At 42.8% G+C, this 18,284-nt stretch overlaps 1 protein-coding gene across 2 annotated transcripts; it reads right to left on the reverse strand.

The window, feature by feature from the left end:
- Window positions 1-2,362: 2,362 nt before the first annotated feature.
- Window positions 2,363-17,140, reverse strand: impdh2 (inosine monophosphate dehydrogenase 2). Of its 2 annotated transcripts, XM_022757570.1 has the most exons (15): window positions 16,706-17,140; window positions 13,817-13,865; window positions 13,019-13,120; window positions 12,856-12,930; window positions 11,874-12,080; window positions 11,660-11,747; window positions 11,344-11,543; window positions 10,950-11,040; window positions 10,101-10,196; window positions 9,079-9,150; window positions 6,403-6,546; window positions 5,617-5,761; window positions 5,024-5,167; window positions 3,835-3,918; window positions 2,363-2,825 (listed from the first exon to the last, which is right to left on the reverse strand). In XM_022757570.1, exons 1-15 carry the CDS (start codon window positions 16,801-16,803, stop codon window positions 2,804-2,806), a joined length of 1,617 nt encoding a protein of 538 aa, XP_022613291.1. In that variant the 5' UTR covers window positions 16,804-17,140; the 3' UTR covers window positions 2,363-2,803. The 2 variants fall into 2 exon arrangements, with proteins under 2 accessions (XP_022613291.1, XP_022613292.1); XM_022757571.1 differs by lacking the exon at window positions 9,079-9,150.
- Between the last annotated feature and the right edge of the window lie 1,144 nt (window positions 17,141-18,284).

Genomic DNA, 18,284 nt, shown 5'->3' on the forward strand with positions numbered 1-18,284 from the left:
TTAGAGAACTAAGGATGTCCATGCAGTCTCCCTTCTCCACAACCAGATGAATGGAAACAAATGGGCTGCTCTGTACATGAGGTCCTCCTTCTGTTGGCACAGATCACTCAGTTTTCACAGTGTGGAAACCTTTCAAATGACAATAAAACACAAACACTAGAGTTAAGATGCGGTGGATCACAGTTAATCACAAATATCGATCAGCTGTCACGATAGGTGCATGAATGTCTGCTTCAGTTGAGGACTGGTTTGAGTATTAAATCAACAATCTTCTAAATGACAAATATTTTTCTACACATTTTGTATATGTCACGTTATCTTAACTTGAACTATCACGACGTCTCGATGGACAATGTATTAACCAACATTAACGCTGCGCATTACACTAACGCAGATCACTTAAACTGGGTCACATGTGGAGAAACACAAACCAAACGTCGTTAGATTAACGTCGATTAAATTCACCTTTTTATTGGGCTTTGACTGAACACCTCCACGGGCTAACCCAGGTTGACACAGGTTATCAGCCCAGCGGGGCCAGGTACCGTTAGCATAGCAATCGCTAGTTATCAGCTAACGCTAGCACTAGCTGGCTAGCTTGGTTAGCAAGGTGCATCTTCACCTGAACTGTGATATTAACAAGGATGCTAATTTTGGCTAGCAAAGAAATAGGCTTAAAACAAAATGTACTTACCGGAAATAAGAACAACTGAACGTCGAAGAAGACATTTTTAGGGAAACAACATGTTGGAGCTAACTTTGATGACCTGAAAACACAACGACAAGTCAAATGTCCGACACATCGCTCTGACGTCAAATCCGGATTAACAGGCAGGTCCCTCTGTGTGTCAAAGACGCGGTAGCCACGCCCTAAAGCCACTCTGCTTTAACGTCTATTTTCTTTTAAATAGGACCATAATTTAAAAAATGAACATCATGTCGTATTGAAGAAAACCTGAGACTAGAGATTCAGACCATAAACACATAACGAAAACGTTTACTGAGGTAACAAATCAAGTGACAAGTAGGGTCATTTTCCCCTACCTAGCAGAACCGGTCAGTTTAAATGTACAGCAGGTAGTTAGTCACTGTAATGAAGAAAACAACAACATTAACTGTGTTCAGATAGAGCAGCAATAAACTCTACCGGAAACAGAAACTCCAGAGACTGGCGATGAGACACTACAGTGACGTCAGCACGTAAACGGTCACTCACTGCTGTTAATGAAAGGTGATGTACTCTGAGTAAACTGTTACTCTGCTTCATTTTTAAAAGGGGAAGAGGAGGGTAAAACATCTTATATGGGGATGATAATAATAATATATGATAAAAGTATTAAACAACATCTTTAGGCTGCCAGGGAGCCAGTATCAGTTCCCAGGTGAAAACAGCACCAAAAGCAATCAGTTCATTCCAGTCAGGCTCTTTGCAGCCTGTGCTCACAGCTGATAATTATTAATGTACACTCAGCTGACAATTTATTAGGAACATCTTGCTAAAACTGATAAAGTCTAATACAACAGCCCTGTAATAAATCATACTTCATGAAGATTATACTGTTTATCCAGAGGTGTTTCTGTTATTCAGCCTATCTTTGTTGATATAAATGGGTTGGACAAAATAATAGAAAATAATACAAAATTAAAGCCATGGCAAGTGTCTTTATGTAGCAGTGGTTTTGTATTGGCATCAGTTCTGAATATTTCTGTCTCTATGATTACTAATAATCGAATCAGCCCTGAAAAATCTGTTGATCCCTATTGCTGTTAGTTAATTTAGGCTGATTCTGTCCTTGATCAATTAATGTGTTATTCAGTTAATACCAAGCAATACACCATGAATGAATGAATCCAAGTTTATGTTAAGTTCTATTGTCATAGTGTATTAAGGCATAAAAAGTCAAAAAACATCATAGTATAGTAAGGCATAAAACATTCCAACATGACAGTGGAAGAGTTGGCTGTGATTGGTTTTCTGTGATGAACACAGTGTATTTGGTTTATCACAAGTTTAATATTTGTTTTTAAGTGTAGCGGAGCAAAAGTTTACAAAAAATACAATACCCAAGCACAGCTACTGAAAAATATACACAGAACTCAATTAAATGAACTTAGTCACTGATTTCCAGTTCCACCATCTTCTCCCCTTTCCTTCATCAGATGAACACGAACTTATTGTGACCAGTGACAGGCTGCAGCACGTCTCTCCTCCTCCTCCTGGGTAACATGAGAATACAGACATGAATCCACATCAGCTATATCTGTTAAATTACTGTATATATTTTATTAGATATACACAGTATAAATTCCTAAACTGTCATAAACAATCTTGTACAACTGACAAAAACACGACAACAGCAGATTGTGGAAAAACATGAGCTTTATTCTTGGACGACATTTTTTTGCCTTGAACACACCAGTTTACTGGAGATCACTGATACAACATGACAGGCTTCATCAGAGCACAGTCACACCTGTGCCGGTCAACACCCATAAATGCTTAGCTCCCTCCTTCACACACAAACAGTTACACTGAACACTGACGATGCATAGATGACACTGGCAGGAAGACTGATGGATCCTTGGAAGAGTGGAGTGTGTGTGTGTGTGTGTGTGTGTGTGTGTGTGTGTGTGTGTGTGTGTGTGTGTGTGTTTACACTTCACCTTCAAGGACTTGTTTGTATGAGAAGTGAGTTAGTGCATGAATATGAGAAGGTCTGGTAAGTAGTGTGTGTGTGTGTGTGTGTTTGCATAATGTGTGTTGGAAGGATTCCTCGTCTGCAGGCTGAACAGCAGCTTCCTCTCAAAACAGACGTTTCTCATAACTGTGGGAGAAAGAAGAGGTCACATGATTACCCATGATGCTCCCTGAGGTTTCACTTTAAGACAGACGCAGCAGTTTAACTGAAGGTTTGTGCGGTTGTGGTAAGACATGAAACTAAGAAACTTTAACACAAAGCAGCATGAAAGAACAAAAGAGCAACGTTGGATCTGCTCAGTTGAGCAGATCTGTACTGAAGTAACATGCTGGTTCCTAACTGAGTGACACCAGCTGAAGTATCTGAGCAGCAGCCGCGATGATAAGAGCTGATCCACTTCTCGAAATGACAACGAAAGGAGCTTCAGCGCTTCCTATCTTATCTCCTTTATCATAGGAAACACTGGAGCTTCCTTTAGGAAAGGAAAGGAGAAAATGCCGTCCCACAATTCCTTTTTTTAAACCACAGCAGAGCCACATAAATAAAGAAACAGAGCAGCTGTTTTATGTTTGTGACTTGATCCAGACCTGATGGAAATCCTCGTCTGATTGTCTGAATATAGATTTATTCACTTTAAATCCAGTGAGGAGTCATCATGAAGAACAAGCAGATTATCTTCATCATCATAACAATCTAAAGCCGTTCACTGCATTAAGAAAATAATTTTCTCTTCTTAACAACTGTATAATAAAGTCAAAAGTTCCAAAGTATACAACCTACTGATGTCTGAATATAATTCATTTCTTCATTATTATTTTCATGGCTCAACTCTTTCTACTTGTGTATTTCTTTCATGTTTTCTTATTTCAACATTTCGATCCTGTTTGTTTTTTTGTGGTTAATAACGGAGGATTTATCGTCCACGTGTTAAAAATAAACTTGGTTCAGTGTCAGTGCGGTCACATTCTTTTCCTCAGTCCTGATGAATTCTCCTTCACAGCTGTGACCTCAGGACATTTTCCATCGAGGTCGAAGAGAAGACTATTTTGACCTTCGACCTCAGCCTAGTGTGTGTGTGTGTGTGTGTGTGTGTGTGTGTGTGTGTGTGTGTGTGTGTGTGTGTGTGTGTAAGTACCTGTGCAGGCTGTGGACTCCGCCTTCCATCTGAGCCGATGTTGTTCTCTTCTCAAACTTCAGATCTCCAGAGTACATCATGGCTCTGCAGAGAGGAGGGAAACACGATTACACACAGAACGCCACAACACACAACTGTGTTAGAAACACACAACAAGAATATGACACAGAGCGACACAAGCCTGCACCATGTGAGCAGCTCTGAGGATATAGCAGCAGTGCTTTGGGTTCACCATCTTTGTTTAGTGTGTTAGCATGCTAACACCTGCTAATTACTGCTGAAGGGCATCTGAAGCTGAAAGCTCAGATTAATAACTGTCAGGGTTTCCCACACATACTTTACTGCCCAGGTATATCTGCCGACTCATTTTGACATTTTATTTGTTTGATTTTTAATCCGTCGATACGCCATCCGTGATCCGTTAACTATTCTCTCCTCGCTGCCCTGAACCTCTCGTGCTGCTAACGCTCAAAGACAAACAGGAAGAGGGAGACGTGTGGCGTTCGGTGGATATTAAAGGACAAATCAGTTCTCAGTTCCAGTCGGTGTCAGTGAAGCTGCTGCAGGTAATGAGACAGCAGCAGGTCCAGTGTGGAGAAACAACATGTCGCTGAGGAATATTTAATAAATGCACCACCACAAGTTTATTTCAGACGTGTAGGAAACACTGACTGATGAGTAATGTAAAACACATCCTGTCTGTTGATCGTCAGTCACATCGTGTGTAAACGAGGTTCTGAACAAATCTGTTCATGTTTCACAAACTTTAAATATCAAAGAGGAAAAGTTCATCTCCTCCGTGTCCTAAAGTTTATGTTCAGCAAACAACATGTTCAAAGTATTTTCACACTGACAGTTATTATCAGCTGTGACCGGAGTCCTGAGGACTGCTGGGTCAGAACATCAACATGTTGACTGCTGTGATCCATCGCTAGATGACCTGTAGTTAGTGTGTGCTTTCATTAACTTTAATACTGTTTTACATTAGAATTATAATTCCCAATTTTATTCTGTAGAAAGAAAAAAAACAAAATTCCCCCAACATGTCAGTGTGCTCTCATTTCCTCTTTAATCATTTCATTCAGATGATGTGACTCTAATATCAGGCTCAGTGAAATACACTGTTCCTGTGTGTGTGTGTGTGTGTGTGTGTGTGTGTGTGTGTGTGTGTGTGTGTGTGTGTGTTCACCTCAGCTGTGTGAGGCTCTTGGCTCCGATGTCCTGACAGGAGTGCTGGATCCCAGCGAGCAGGTAGGGAACAAACTTGTGGATGGAGCCTTTGTCCTGCACCGCTCCAGAAACACCCTGAGCAACTTTAATCTTATCACTCTCACTGTGGGGTGGGGGGGTCAGAGAAACATCACTGACAGTTAAAGCAGATGATCTACAGTCTGTGTGCTGCCACCTAGTGGCTGAAGATTTGATCCATAATAAGGTGAAAGAACTGAAGCAGTTTCTGATATTTACCTTCAAACCACAGTAAATATTTAAGACTTATTTAAAACTATTAGAGTCTAAAATGTCTTCTATGAGCAGACTGATCATTCTTCACACCCAGCAAAGTCAAACACTCTGAAAACCACTGAAAATCAAAAGAGGAAGTTTTGTCATCTGGGAAAAAACTGGCAGAGAACCATCTCCTGACGGCCTGGTGGAGAGACTGGGCTGTGCAGTGAGGGGGGGGGCCTTCACCGTCTTCTCTCTTTAGGGGTGGAGTGAGTCCTGGGGGAAGTTACCCAACTATAAACTGTCTGTTAGTCCGGTTCTCGTTTGTCTCTGTACCTGAAGTATCTGGTCTGGGAGCCCAGGTTTTTGTCCATGGCGTCCAGGGAGCCCATGCCGCGGTACTTCTTCAGCCTGATGCCGTCAGAGAAGAAATATTCACCAGGAGCTTCACTGGTGGCGGCCAGCAGAGAGCCCATCATCACTGCACACACAGAGGACATAAAGAGTACAGGGGCCACTCACACAAAACACGAAGTTTTCTACTGAAGTAAGGTTTAATTTCTCCTTAGCTGAGGGAGTTGCACAGAATCTCTTAAAGAGTCAAACAGATTTTACAGCAGTAAAATTCTACTGTTTCCATGGAGACTGTTGATTTGCTGCCATTAGCACTTGTGACACTTGTTATCATATGAGGAAGCTGCTGTCTCATTCTCCTGTTTTAACAGGAAGTTCAGCACAGTGACCCGACACACCTCTGATCTGTGCACATGAAACACCTCGACTACACCTGACCACAGAGATCATGCGACACAAACCGTAGAGCGACACAACTCTAGACCATCAGACTAAACAAAACCTGAACTCAGACTTTAAGGAAAATCTTAACTCAGTGTGTTTTGAGCAACTAGCTCCTGAATCTTAATGATGACAGCTGAAAGAAGTGTGTGTGTGTGTGTGTCACAGTTTCACACTGAGGGCAGAAAACACCATAATCCAAACGTGAACATGTACTGTTGACTTTATAATCCTCTGACATGGATTAAATAAAACTCATCGAGTTCCTCCTCATCCAGACTTTCAGATATTTAAATGATAAACGCCCTGAGACTCATCCGTCCTCACCTGTGGAGGCTCCCAGTGCCAGGGCTTTGGCGATGTGTCCGACAGTCTGGATGCCGCCGTCAGCGATGACCGGGACGCCGAAACGCCGGGCGTACTCCGACACCTTATAGACGGCTGTGGCCTGGGGTCTGCCGCACGCCAACACTGGTAGGAGGGGTGAGGAGAGGGAGGGAGAGAGAGAGAGAGAGAGAGAGAGAGAGACAGAGAGAGGGAGGGTTAAATGATGAGAGAAAATGTGCAGAGATGAACACACACCTGAGGCTCGTACACAGCTCAACACACACAGCTTTACAGACTCACGTTCTTCCTTTTTTTTTTTTTTTTTTTTACCAATTCTCATTTCATATGATAATTACATTTATGATTTCCGTGAAGAGGAACATGGCTCTGACACAGTTTCTACCTGTTTTACTACTAACATTACCACAGGTGAGCTCTGGAGCGGGAATCCTCAGGTGTCTGATAATCTGACGAGCTGAGTTCTGACAGACACGTGCGGTTCAGACTCTCAGGAGAAGGCGTTTAATAAAAATAAAAAGCACACAGTGAATGAGCAGACAGGCTGGAATACGTCCATGTGTGTTGACACAGATGAGGAAGTTAAACTTGTTACATCAGCAGACAAACGCCACTCAACACTGACAACTCTGTCACACACACTGTAATGAGTCCTGCCTCTGTTAGAGCCAACACCTCCGAGACTTCGTCCGACAGTCTCTATCACCCTCGAGTAAAAGACACTGAGGACTCATGAAGTGGCAGCGCAGAGAAACATCCCAGTTCCTTTTTTACCACTGGACTTTTGTTTCCTGTGAGCTGAACTGATAAACATCAGCCTGCCAAGAATTCAAGATCTCAGAGAGGAGACGTACGGTGGCTGACGAGGTCAAACACTCTGCAACGGCCCAAAACTCATACAGCACGGCGTCAGAGCTCCAGGCCTGTAGGGGGAGCTCTAACTGGAACACCTTGAGTATAAGCTTGAGCTTGGCCCAGAGGGGCCACACCTATGACCTGACCTTTGACCTTTGACCAATTGAGAAAGAATGCAGACATTTGGTCGTAGTTTTTACAGTATTATTATAGTATTATAAAAGAGCAACAGATAACGTAGCAAGCATTAGCGTTAGCTTAAATACAGTCCATGGGTGTTCCACTTAGAGCTCCCCCTACAGGCCTGGAGCTCTGATGTTGTCTTGTCTGGATATTTGGTTTTGTCATCCTGCAGCATGTTTCTGCTGTTTTGTTTTTGAATCTGCATCATTTCTCCTGAGTGAAGTGTTTTGGGCCGTTACAGCCACCGTACAGATGTGTTGCATCATGTCTGACATTGTATCTTGCTGATACAAACTAAAATGAAATGAAACCTTCCTGCCTGCTGCTGCCTTTTCATTATTTTTGGAGAAACCTGTTATTATTACACCACATATCACAGCTATGTTCAAACTATAGACGATATTTTCCTTGCTCAGTTCAGATCTATTTCAGAAACATGTGAGCGGAGTGAATAAAAACCTGATGCTGCTCAGACCAACACAGAGTCACATGCAGCATGCTGCACGTCTAACATGTGTCACAGGCGTGTGCTGGCGTGTCAGCGTCTCTATAGAGACCGAGTGTACTACGTGGACTAGGGATGTCCCTAACCTGATCTCAGAGATCGTATTGGGCCAATCAAGGCATTTTATAACTGATCCTATCAGCTTTTGATTTAAGAATAATTAAATAAAAACATTAAGGAATCGAGGATTCAGGATTTATATTCCTCCGACAGTCACGGCTGGAGACATATTGTTTTCGGTTTGTCCGTCCTTTTCATTCTCATGGACACGGTATCTGAGTAACACCTCGAGGAAACGTCTTCAGATTTGGCACAAACGTTCAGTTGGACTAAAGGATGAACTGATTAGATTTTGGTGGCTAAAGGTCAAAGGTCAAGGTCAGTATGACTCTGGATAAACGGGGATGTAACCTGGAAGTAGTCTGAGTCACGTTTTTATTAATGTATCTGAAGTATCGATCAGGACTCGTTACTAAATGACTTGGATCGGGACATCCCTAATGTTGACTATTAGAAAGTGAGGCACAGACAAATTCATCAAGGCCTCTTCTTTAATGATGACGACTAATCATGATAATTGAAATCTGACAGCTGGAAACAAAGTGTGCCTGGTTCCAACCAGCTGCTGAACACACCCAGCTCCACCGAGCCTCTCTGCTCATTCCAGTGCCACATGTTAGGAATGGGTGTTAGACATCACGAGAGCTGCAGCCTCCAGCTGATACAATGGTGGGGGTGGGGGGGCAGTAAGTCTCATTCCCTGTCACAGAAGCAGCACACAGAGGGTTTGGACCAGCCACCATCTGACCAATGGTATCCATCGGCAACCAAAAGACACAAGTGGATAGTGTCTCAGTCTGATGACATCATCCAGATCAGAGACCAGTCGGTCAGTAAAGTGGGTGCAGGACGAGCTGACAGATTAGTGAGGACAGGAACAGGCAAACCCCAAAACCCCAAAACACGACCTCTACTACTGCTACTGAAGCAAAGCTGTTAACCAATCAATGCAGCAGGCTGTGGAGTGACAGGTATGGGTGGGGGGGCACACTGTGATAGTGGAGCCAATGGGAGCCCGGCGCGGCCCAAAGGGCGGCGGGGGGCGGGGAACTTACTGCAGTATCCTGTAACAGTGGTTGGGGTTTTGGGGCTGTGGAGCTTTATTGCTGGTGGGACACTGAGGGGAGCTGGACACACACACACACACACACACACGCACACACACACACGCACACGCACACACACACACACACGCGCACGCACGCGCACACACGCGCACGCACGCGCACGCACACATGCACGCACGCATACACACGCACACACACATGCACGCACACACACGCACACACACACACACACACGAGAGGGAGAAGGGGGGGGGGGGGGGGGGGGGGGGGGGTCAGGTAGGACAACACCCAGATGAAGACGACAGACAGAAATGAAGAAAACAATAAGCACAAGAAAATGAAGAACAAGAACAGCTGATGATTTCAGAGGAATCCTGGGAAAGATGAAGAGACAACAGGAAGCACAGACCGTATCTATACGTCTACAGATCTATACTGTCACTGCTGACTTTATCCCACTGACGATTAAATCCAAAATCCAAAACATGCTCATATTCAAAACTTTTCTGGGGCGCTGAATCGTAACGAGCCTCCTAACCTACTAACCTACTAACCTAACCAGTTTAACCACCAACTTTATTTCTGGTCTCAGACACAACTCTGACTGGACTTCATTATCAGACTGAAACACTGAACCCAGATCAGACGTAGCTCATGTTCTTTCACACCCTGCAGGAGTCAGGCAGGTGGGGGCGGGGTCGGGGGCGGGGCCGGGGCAGAGACTTCTGAGACCAGAAATGTCGACAACAGCTTTATCCAAAGCTTCACACAGAACCACAACAGACTATCTGAGAGAAGAAAGAACTCATGTCTCCTTCTAAGGATCCTGCTCTAACACAAACTGCACAGGACTCAGCAACCCCCCCGTGTCATATATAAAGTCTGATCCACACATCAGGGCAGTAATCATCATCCTGTCTCCTCCTACCTTCCTCCTGGTACATTCAGTAACAGCAGAGGCTGACTGTGGTTGGAGCAGCTGCTGGTGTCGGTTGGTGTCAGTCACTCACCTTCCTGAGTGATGCAGATGGAGCCGCTGCCCATCCCCACTCTGAGTCCATCCACTCCGGCATCGATCAGGTTCTTGGCCTGAGCTGCAGTCACCACTGCAGCAGACAGGGGGAGACAGAGAGAGCGTCAGCGCTGGATCATCACCATGTTCTCTTTCTTTTCTTTAACATCATCAACAACATAACAGAAAAATGGTATGAGTCTGTAATATGTGTGTGTGTGTGTGTGTTTCAATATACATGTAAGAAGAATGTGATAATAATAATGTAGAATAATAATAAAAAGAAAAAGTTATGATAATAATGTAAAATAGTATAAAATAGATGTGATATTTGATTATATTACATATTGATAGTAATTATAGTGGTGCCACTTCACAATAAGACTACCCTTATAAAGGATTTATACATGTTTTATAATTAGGTTATTAATTCAGTTGTTAACGCTTTATAAACATTAAATAAACAATTATAAACAAGTTATAACAGTTTTCATACATTGATGCAGCTCACTATTTGGCAAGATCAAGTTAATGCTTACTCATTAATCTTACTAATGAGTTACTAGTATTTAGAACAGGTGAAGGAGCCTTATAGTAACTCAAGGCTCCTTTTACCTGTTATAAATGGTCGTAACTCATCAGTGGCTCGGTGGCTCACCTGGTGGAGCATGATATGAGCTCAGTCCTAACGACAGCAGCCGTGGGTTCGAGTCCGACCCGTGGCTCTTTGCTGCATATCACCCCCCCCCCCTGACTTGATGTCTCTCTCTCACTGTGACCATCAGAATAAACCCCAGCACATTCTTACTGTGCATGTTGGTGTGTAGTTATGTCCAGGTGTAGTTACCGTTGCCTCCGATGACCTGTAGGTGGGGGTACTTCTCTTTGATATATTTGATCATGTTGATCTGGAAGATTGAGTTTCCCTGAGACGAGTCCTGGAGGTGAAGAAGAAACAAGCGTCATCACGGCACGGCGTCATGACTGTGACAGAGAGGTCGTCTCACCAACACTCAGTGACAGCGTGCAGGCACATTCATTATTCTGATGTCATAGTCTGTCCTGTCCTGTCTTTTGTTGTTGGGGGGCTGCCGTTCAGAGCAGGTGTCATTGACTGTTACCATGGTAACATCGGTCTTAGACCTGTGGGTAAGGTGTCTGGTTTTTATCTAAAATGAGTCAGTGTTTGTTTTAGAGAAACAGTCTGACTGACATCAGGCTGTCTGACAGAGCGTCCTCACCAACACGACCACGTCCACGCCGCTCTGCACCAGCAGGTCCAGGCGGTACTTGTCGTCGTTGTGGGTGCCGATGGCGGCGCCACACAGCAGCTGTTTACGGGAATCTTTGGAGGCCAGAGGGAAGTCTCTGTTCTTCTTCAGGTCTGTGCGAGCGATGATGGACACCAGGGACCCCTCCTCGTTCACTATGGGCAGTTTACCTGCAGGGGGCGGAGTCAGACAGGTTAAACATGTGCACACATCTGCACCTGGATGTGGGTTAATCAGTGTTACTTCAGATTATTAATTCATGATTCAGATCGAACGCTCTGCTCACCTTTCTTACTCCTCTGGAGGATTTCATTGGCTTCTTTCAGCGTCACTCCAGCGGGGGCGACGACCAGATCCTCTCGCTTCGTCATCACCTGTGAGAACGTTGACACGGACAGACAGTCAACTCAGTGTCTAGATTTAATGAGGAGGTTTCAGAGAATGTGAAAAGTTCTGGCTCTTGGGGAAAATACTGTGTGTTGTGTTTAAGCTCCGCCCACCTCACTCAGTAGCAGGTCGTGCTCCTCCTCCTTCAGGAAGTCGATGTCTCTCGAGGAAATGATGCCAACCAGCTTCCCGCCCATTTTGCCGTTGTCTGTCACGGGGATGCCGCAAAAGCCGTGGCGAGCCTTGGCCTGGAAGACGTCCCGTACGCGCTCGTTGGGGCTCATCACCACGGGGTCTGTGATGAAGCCCTGCTCATAACGCTGGAGGAGGGAGGGGCGGAAACATAGGGATGAGGAAGAGGAAGAGTAAAGGGAGTCAGGAGAAGAAGGATTCTGGGTAAATACAGGTCTACTGGATCTATCTACATCCAAACTGACAAAACAAGCAGAAGAGAAGAAGACGACGTGAGGCGACTGAACAGGAAACAAAGAAGAAGAAAAAACAGCCTTAAACTAAGAAAAAGATCATCATCACCATCATCATCATCATCTTCAACACCATCATCACCATCATCATCATCATCATCATCATCATCATCATCATCTTCATCAACATCACCATCACCATCATCACCATCATCATCATCATCATCATCATCTTCAACACCATCATCACCATCATCATCACCATCATCATCATCACCATCATCACCATCATCATCATCATCATCTTCAACACCATCATCATCACCATCATCATCATCATCATCATCATCATCTTCAACACCATCATCATCATCATCTTCATCAACATCAACATCACCATCACCATCATCACCATCATCATCACCATCATCACCATCATCATCACCATCATCACCATCATCATCTTCATCAACATCATCATCATCATCATCATCATCATCATCATCATCACCATCATCATCATCATCATCATCACCATCATCATCATCATCATCACCATCATCATCTTCACCATCACCATCATCATCATCATCATCACCATCATCATCATCACCATCATCATCTTCACCATCATCATCACCACCACCATCATCATCACCATCATCACTACCTTGACTTTGCGGACTTCGTTGGCCTGGAACTCTGGAGTGCAGTTGTGGTGGATGAAGCCGATGCCGCCCGTTAGCTGGGGGGAGACGACACCTCAGAGTGAGTCATGGGACACAAACATGACGACATGCGTGTCATCGCGTGCGTCTGTGTGTCACACTTACTGCCATGGCGATGGCCATGTTGGCCTCTGAGACCGTGTCCATGGGGGAGGAGACGAAGGGCGTCTTCATGGTGATCTGTTTGGTGAGTGCTGACGTCAGGTCCTGGATCAGAGACACACGTTATAAGTTGTATGTTATTGTAAATAGTGTTTCTAATTTATCTTATTTATTCTAGATTCTGTTTCTATTCTTATTTTATTTCTACTTTTTTCCCCTTGTGCTGTTTTTCTTTTGTGCTGCTGTGTAATTTGAATTTCCTCTTCGGGGATCAATAAAGATTCATCTTATCTTATTAGTTCAGCAGTTTATTCTTCACCTGTCACACTTCAACTGTGACAGGTGACAGGTTTACACCTGTGCTAACTGTCACTGCAGTTAGCACAGGTGTATGTACGAGTTCAATATTACATACCAACTGTACACAGTATATATCATGGAAATGATCAACCAAACTTTAACTTCAGGACGACACTGACAATGAAACCTCACAAAGACACCACAGCAACTACACGATATTTCAGAATTATCCCATAAATATTACAGTTGCAGCTTTTAGCGAAAATGTAATTGTCTCACTTTAAAGTGAAAACACCAGGTTCAACTCTAAGTCAGAGAAGCCATAACTCACGGCTCAGACTCATGGAAATACAGACACTGTAATTCAGGAAATATTTGTGACGGGAGCCTGATCATCTCACCGCTGTGCTCTCGTCCTGGACATCATCCCAAACTCAGATTAGACGCATTAATCACTTTTTGTGTGTGTTGCTAAATAAATGTTTGTCCATCCCAACTCACCACTTGGTCTGATGTGAAGTCGATGTAACCGGGGAGAATCAGAAAGTCGCTAAAGGAGAAACAAGAAAGAGGAGAAGAGGTTACAGCAGCAAAAATGAAATCTGTACAAGACCTGTCCATTGCATCTCCAAATATCATTTATTTTATCCCTTTGTTCAGTTCCTCAGTTCTACTGATTATCAGATTAATAAATCAATCGACCTTCTACTTGAGTATTTTACTCTTCGTGTTTTCTAACTTTATTTTCTTTTATTTCTCTGTGTTTATTGTATTACTTGTATTTTCTTGTATCATCATTATTTGTAAACAGAATATAGTTTTAACATAGTTTTCGTATAGAATGTAAGTAATTAATGTTTAAGTCTACATGATGTATGAAGTTAAATAACCTTCTGTAAAATGTCAGTGTTACTTGATCTGAACAACAACCAGGTTGTCATTGTTACTGCACTATGTTTATCAAATAAACATGTGAATATGTGAAAAAAAAAAGACCTGTCCATCCTGGCAGCTGTGAACCTGCCTCAGCCAATCAGAGCCAGAGAGAACTAAAACTTCCTGTTTGATCCTGCTTCATATCACAGTTACAGTTTATGTAGAGAGGAAACATGCACTTACAACAGGTTTAGCAGTAAGCTCGTGTGTCTGGAAATAGTGATCATGCTGGAGTGAATATTTGCCAGCTGAAGATTTCCCAGTTCAGAAATAGAAAACCAAAATGGCATTCAAGGAAGAAAATGTGACTGATGCTCCAGAGCAGGACAGAGCATGAATTCCTTTCTTGGGAATCCTCACAGGGCGTCACGTTACAGAACAAGTGCATGTGTAAAATCTCTCTGCAGAGACATTTTTTAAGGCCTGACGATCCACGAGTCGCAGCCAGGCCCATGTGACAGAGACAGGAGGTAAGATGGCGTGCTCCAACATGTGACCTGAGTCACTGTCAGTCATGACTATAACTACTACACTTTAACATGCTGAAAAACGCATTCAGACTAATCAATTAAATCATGGGATCAGTGGGTGGTGGTTACAGTAACTATGCAAAGTTAAGACAGCTGATAAATGTTGCTTTATATCACATCACTGCCATAATACGACTCATGGTTCATTTCCTTGAGTTTTCCATCAATCACCAAAATAAAATACTTGAAAATAGTGACAAATATTCATTATAGTCTCCAGTGACATCAACAATTAACCCAAAAATATTCAATTTAAAACCACCTGGAACTAAAAGCAGCAAATATTCACATTTGAGATGTGGTAGCAAATATATAACAAACTGACTGATCTATTATTTAAATTTCATCAACTTAATTGACTAATCAATGGACAAACTGTTACAGCACCAATCACTGGTGGCTACATCTGAACACGCAGAGTTACCCACTTCCCTCTATTCCATGTCCCTGAATACTTTGAATGCTTTTTTTGAATAGCAATTTTATGATGATTCCAACATTGATTAAGAACACTGCTCTAAGATGGTGCTTTGTTTTACAGAGGACTACCACACACATGATCTAAATATAGGCGGGCTCCACGCAGTGCAGCACGACGACACGGGCCTGTGTAAACCAGGACCTATATTTGGGACCGGTGTGTGTACAGAAGGAATTTGTCCCGGTCTCGTTTCCAGGAAGCTGCAATAGAAAGTTACACCACTGTTTTCACTCTCTCTAATCCGTTTAATCATTTATGGCGGAAGATGTTTAATTTATAAGGTGAAAAAAACTGACTCTCAGTGGATAAAGTTCAAATCAGTCATAAAACTTCACTGACGGTTCAATGTGTTTGTTCTGCTGCCAACAACAGTTAGTGATGTAAACACAGAGACACTAGTTTTTCTTACTTTGCCCTCCTAATTCAAACAACAGTGGATTAACAATGAAACTCTGTTTTCTTATTTTAACAGCAGGTATATCAGCGCACACACAGCTTTGTTCAGTTTCTTGTAGGGATACAAGATATGCAAAAAAATGAAATAAATTGCAATTATTTTGGTTATTATTATTATCATTATTGTGATTTCAGTGTGAATAATCATTTTCACATTGTCACTGATAAAAATCTTAAAATGATGATGTGATTTTTGTTCCTTTACGTGTGGGGAATATGATCTGTAGGTCGGTGTCTGTTTTACCTTCATCAAAAAAACTGCAGCTCCTGTGATCTGGATATTTGCACTTGGTTTTATTGTGAATTCAATTATGTTTCGATGAATTGTGCAGCTCTAGTTTCTTGTTATAAATGTCATACTTTGGGCTGCTCATAACAAACATTTCTAAAATAATTTAAGACACCACTTTGAGCTCTTGTAACTTGTAATGTAAATGTGAGATGACTGGACATTTAAAGGGACAGACCACCACTAAAGATAAAGTTCAGTGTGATGTAAGGAGAGCTGCTCAGTCTGTGACAACAGGTGTATTGTCTTTCATCGCTCTGGAGACAGCTTTATAAAGTTTGAAGAAATAACAGATTATGCAGGGTGCATTATGGGAAATGTAGGACAATGTGTTTTTGGAGCCTGACAGCCATGCTAGGGACTGTCCCTTTAAAAAGGTAGTGGTTCAATGTTTCTTTGAACAAATATCGGATCGATTGATCAGTAATTAAACCGTCTGTTCTAATAGATGAAGTCTGTCATCATTCATTCATCTGGTTGTGTGACGTATTAGTGACGTGGTGCTCCTCAGCTCTCAACAACTCGGTTCGTTGCTTAAGTAAGACTGACGTCACTTAACGGTAAATTCATATACAAAACACTACTACCGTTAGCATGCTAAGCTAACACCGAGACATGTTCAGGTGTTCTCGCGGTATCGGGGCCGGTTAGCGCGGTTAGCCCGGGGCAGGGGAGCGGGGATGACAGTGACGGTTTACTTGTATGTGAGCCCGTCTCCTCCGTTGAACAGCTGCTGTCCCGTCAGCCCGTCGTCGGGGACGTAACCGGTCTGCCCGCTGATCAGGTAGTCCGCCATGACGTCCAGAACCCGCGGCAGTCCTCTGGTTAGTGTTAACTAACTATAAACCAACTTAACGAGCCGCGAACACACACACACAGAATCAGACACACACACACACACACACACAGAGGCCCCGGGACAGACACCGAGAACTTTCTTCCTCCGCCGTGAACGTTGCTTCTCTTCAAACGTCGTCCTGTTTCCCGCGCCTCTGAGCTGCAGAGATCCTCCTGACCGTGTGACCGAGTTACCGGCTACAAACTGAGCACGAAGAGTCTGTGCGCACGTTTAAGTGTTCTCGGTCAGCACGAGCTCGGTGCTCATGTTCTCTCTGCAGCTCCCTCCGACACGTGCGTTATTCCCGTGTCTGACAGCATTTCCGACACCGACGTCACATCCGGCCGACCCGCCCCCTCATTTTATGTTATTATTGTTATTATGTTACATTTTTATTAATAATAATTCAAATTTCATATATGTACTTATACTTATACAGACACTCAGTTGTCAGTTGATCAGGTTTCTACAGTATTAGAGAGGTGATGATTCGACTTTATGATCATTTTGGAGGACGCAGTTTGTGCTGCAGTTGAATATTATTGCATTGTACTGACAGGTTTTTCTTCTGTCCACCTCATCTGTATCAGTGAGGGGAGGCTACATGACAGAAACACCTCTCTGTATAATGCAGTACAGTTCACTCATGGTAGTTCAGTTGGCATATGGATGTTTATGACATGTGAATTTATACAGGTGTTGTTGCCCAGAGACCCCCGGTTTACTCCATGTCATGTGGGATTAGTTGTGTATTTATTGGAAATTTGCACCTCTGCAGTACAACATCATCTCTGACCAGCCGTCCACCCTCCATCTCATGGCCCTGGTCTTGTTAAGGGACCTTGTGTCAAAATAGAGTCTTTATATTTATATTTATATTTATATTGAGTTAATTCATTGTAAAGTTGAGTTTGATAATTGCTTCCTGTTTTTGCCTCAAGTAATTGACACTCAGGTATTATTAATATTATCATCAGAGAAGCTGCAACCAACTATTACTCTCATTATCAATTATTTTCTTTAGTAACCGATTGATTGACGGTGTATAAAACGTCAGAAAAAAGTAAATAATGTTCATCATTATTCCTTGAGCTCATGTTAATATATTTAAATATCTAGTTTTGACTGACCAATGGTGAAAAAACCCAAAGATGTTTATTGTCAAAGAAAACTAGAGAAGCTGGATTCAGTCAGGTTTTGGCATTTTTGCTTAAAAAAAATGACATAAATCATTTATCAGTTATCAGCATAATTGTCTATTAATCTTCTATCAATTGACTAATGGATTAATCAACTGATCGTTTCTTGGTGCTTGGGGAAATAATTAAACTGCCTTGTACAGTCGGAGTCAACAGGCGTCCAATAACAAATCTTATTCAACTCCAGATCTGTTCTCATTAACAGTCATTTTTATAGATTTGTTGTTTAGTGTTTTATAC

This window comes from Seriola dumerili, unplaced genomic scaffold (assembly GCF_002260705.1).
Source record: "Seriola dumerili isolate Sdu_G_001 unplaced genomic scaffold, Sdu_1.0 BDQW01000283.1, whole genome shotgun sequence".
Lineage (NCBI taxonomy): Eukaryota > Metazoa > Chordata > Actinopteri > Carangiformes > Carangidae > Seriola > Seriola dumerili.

Excerpts from the sequence above, each read along its gene's own strand:
- impdh2 (XM_022757570.1), bottom strand. The coding sequence starts at position 16,803 with ATGGCGGACTACCTGATCAGCGGGCAGACCGGTTACGTCCCCGACGAC. Across the intron at positions 10,197-10,949 it reads ACAGGTCATCGGAGGCAACG|TGGTGACTGCAGCTCAGGCC; the intron begins GTAACTACACCT and ends TGTCTGCTGCAG. Across the intron at positions 5,762-6,402 it reads GGCACTGGGAGCCTCCACAG|TGATGATGGGCTCTCTGCTG; the intron begins GTGAGGACGGAT and ends CTGTGTGTGCAG.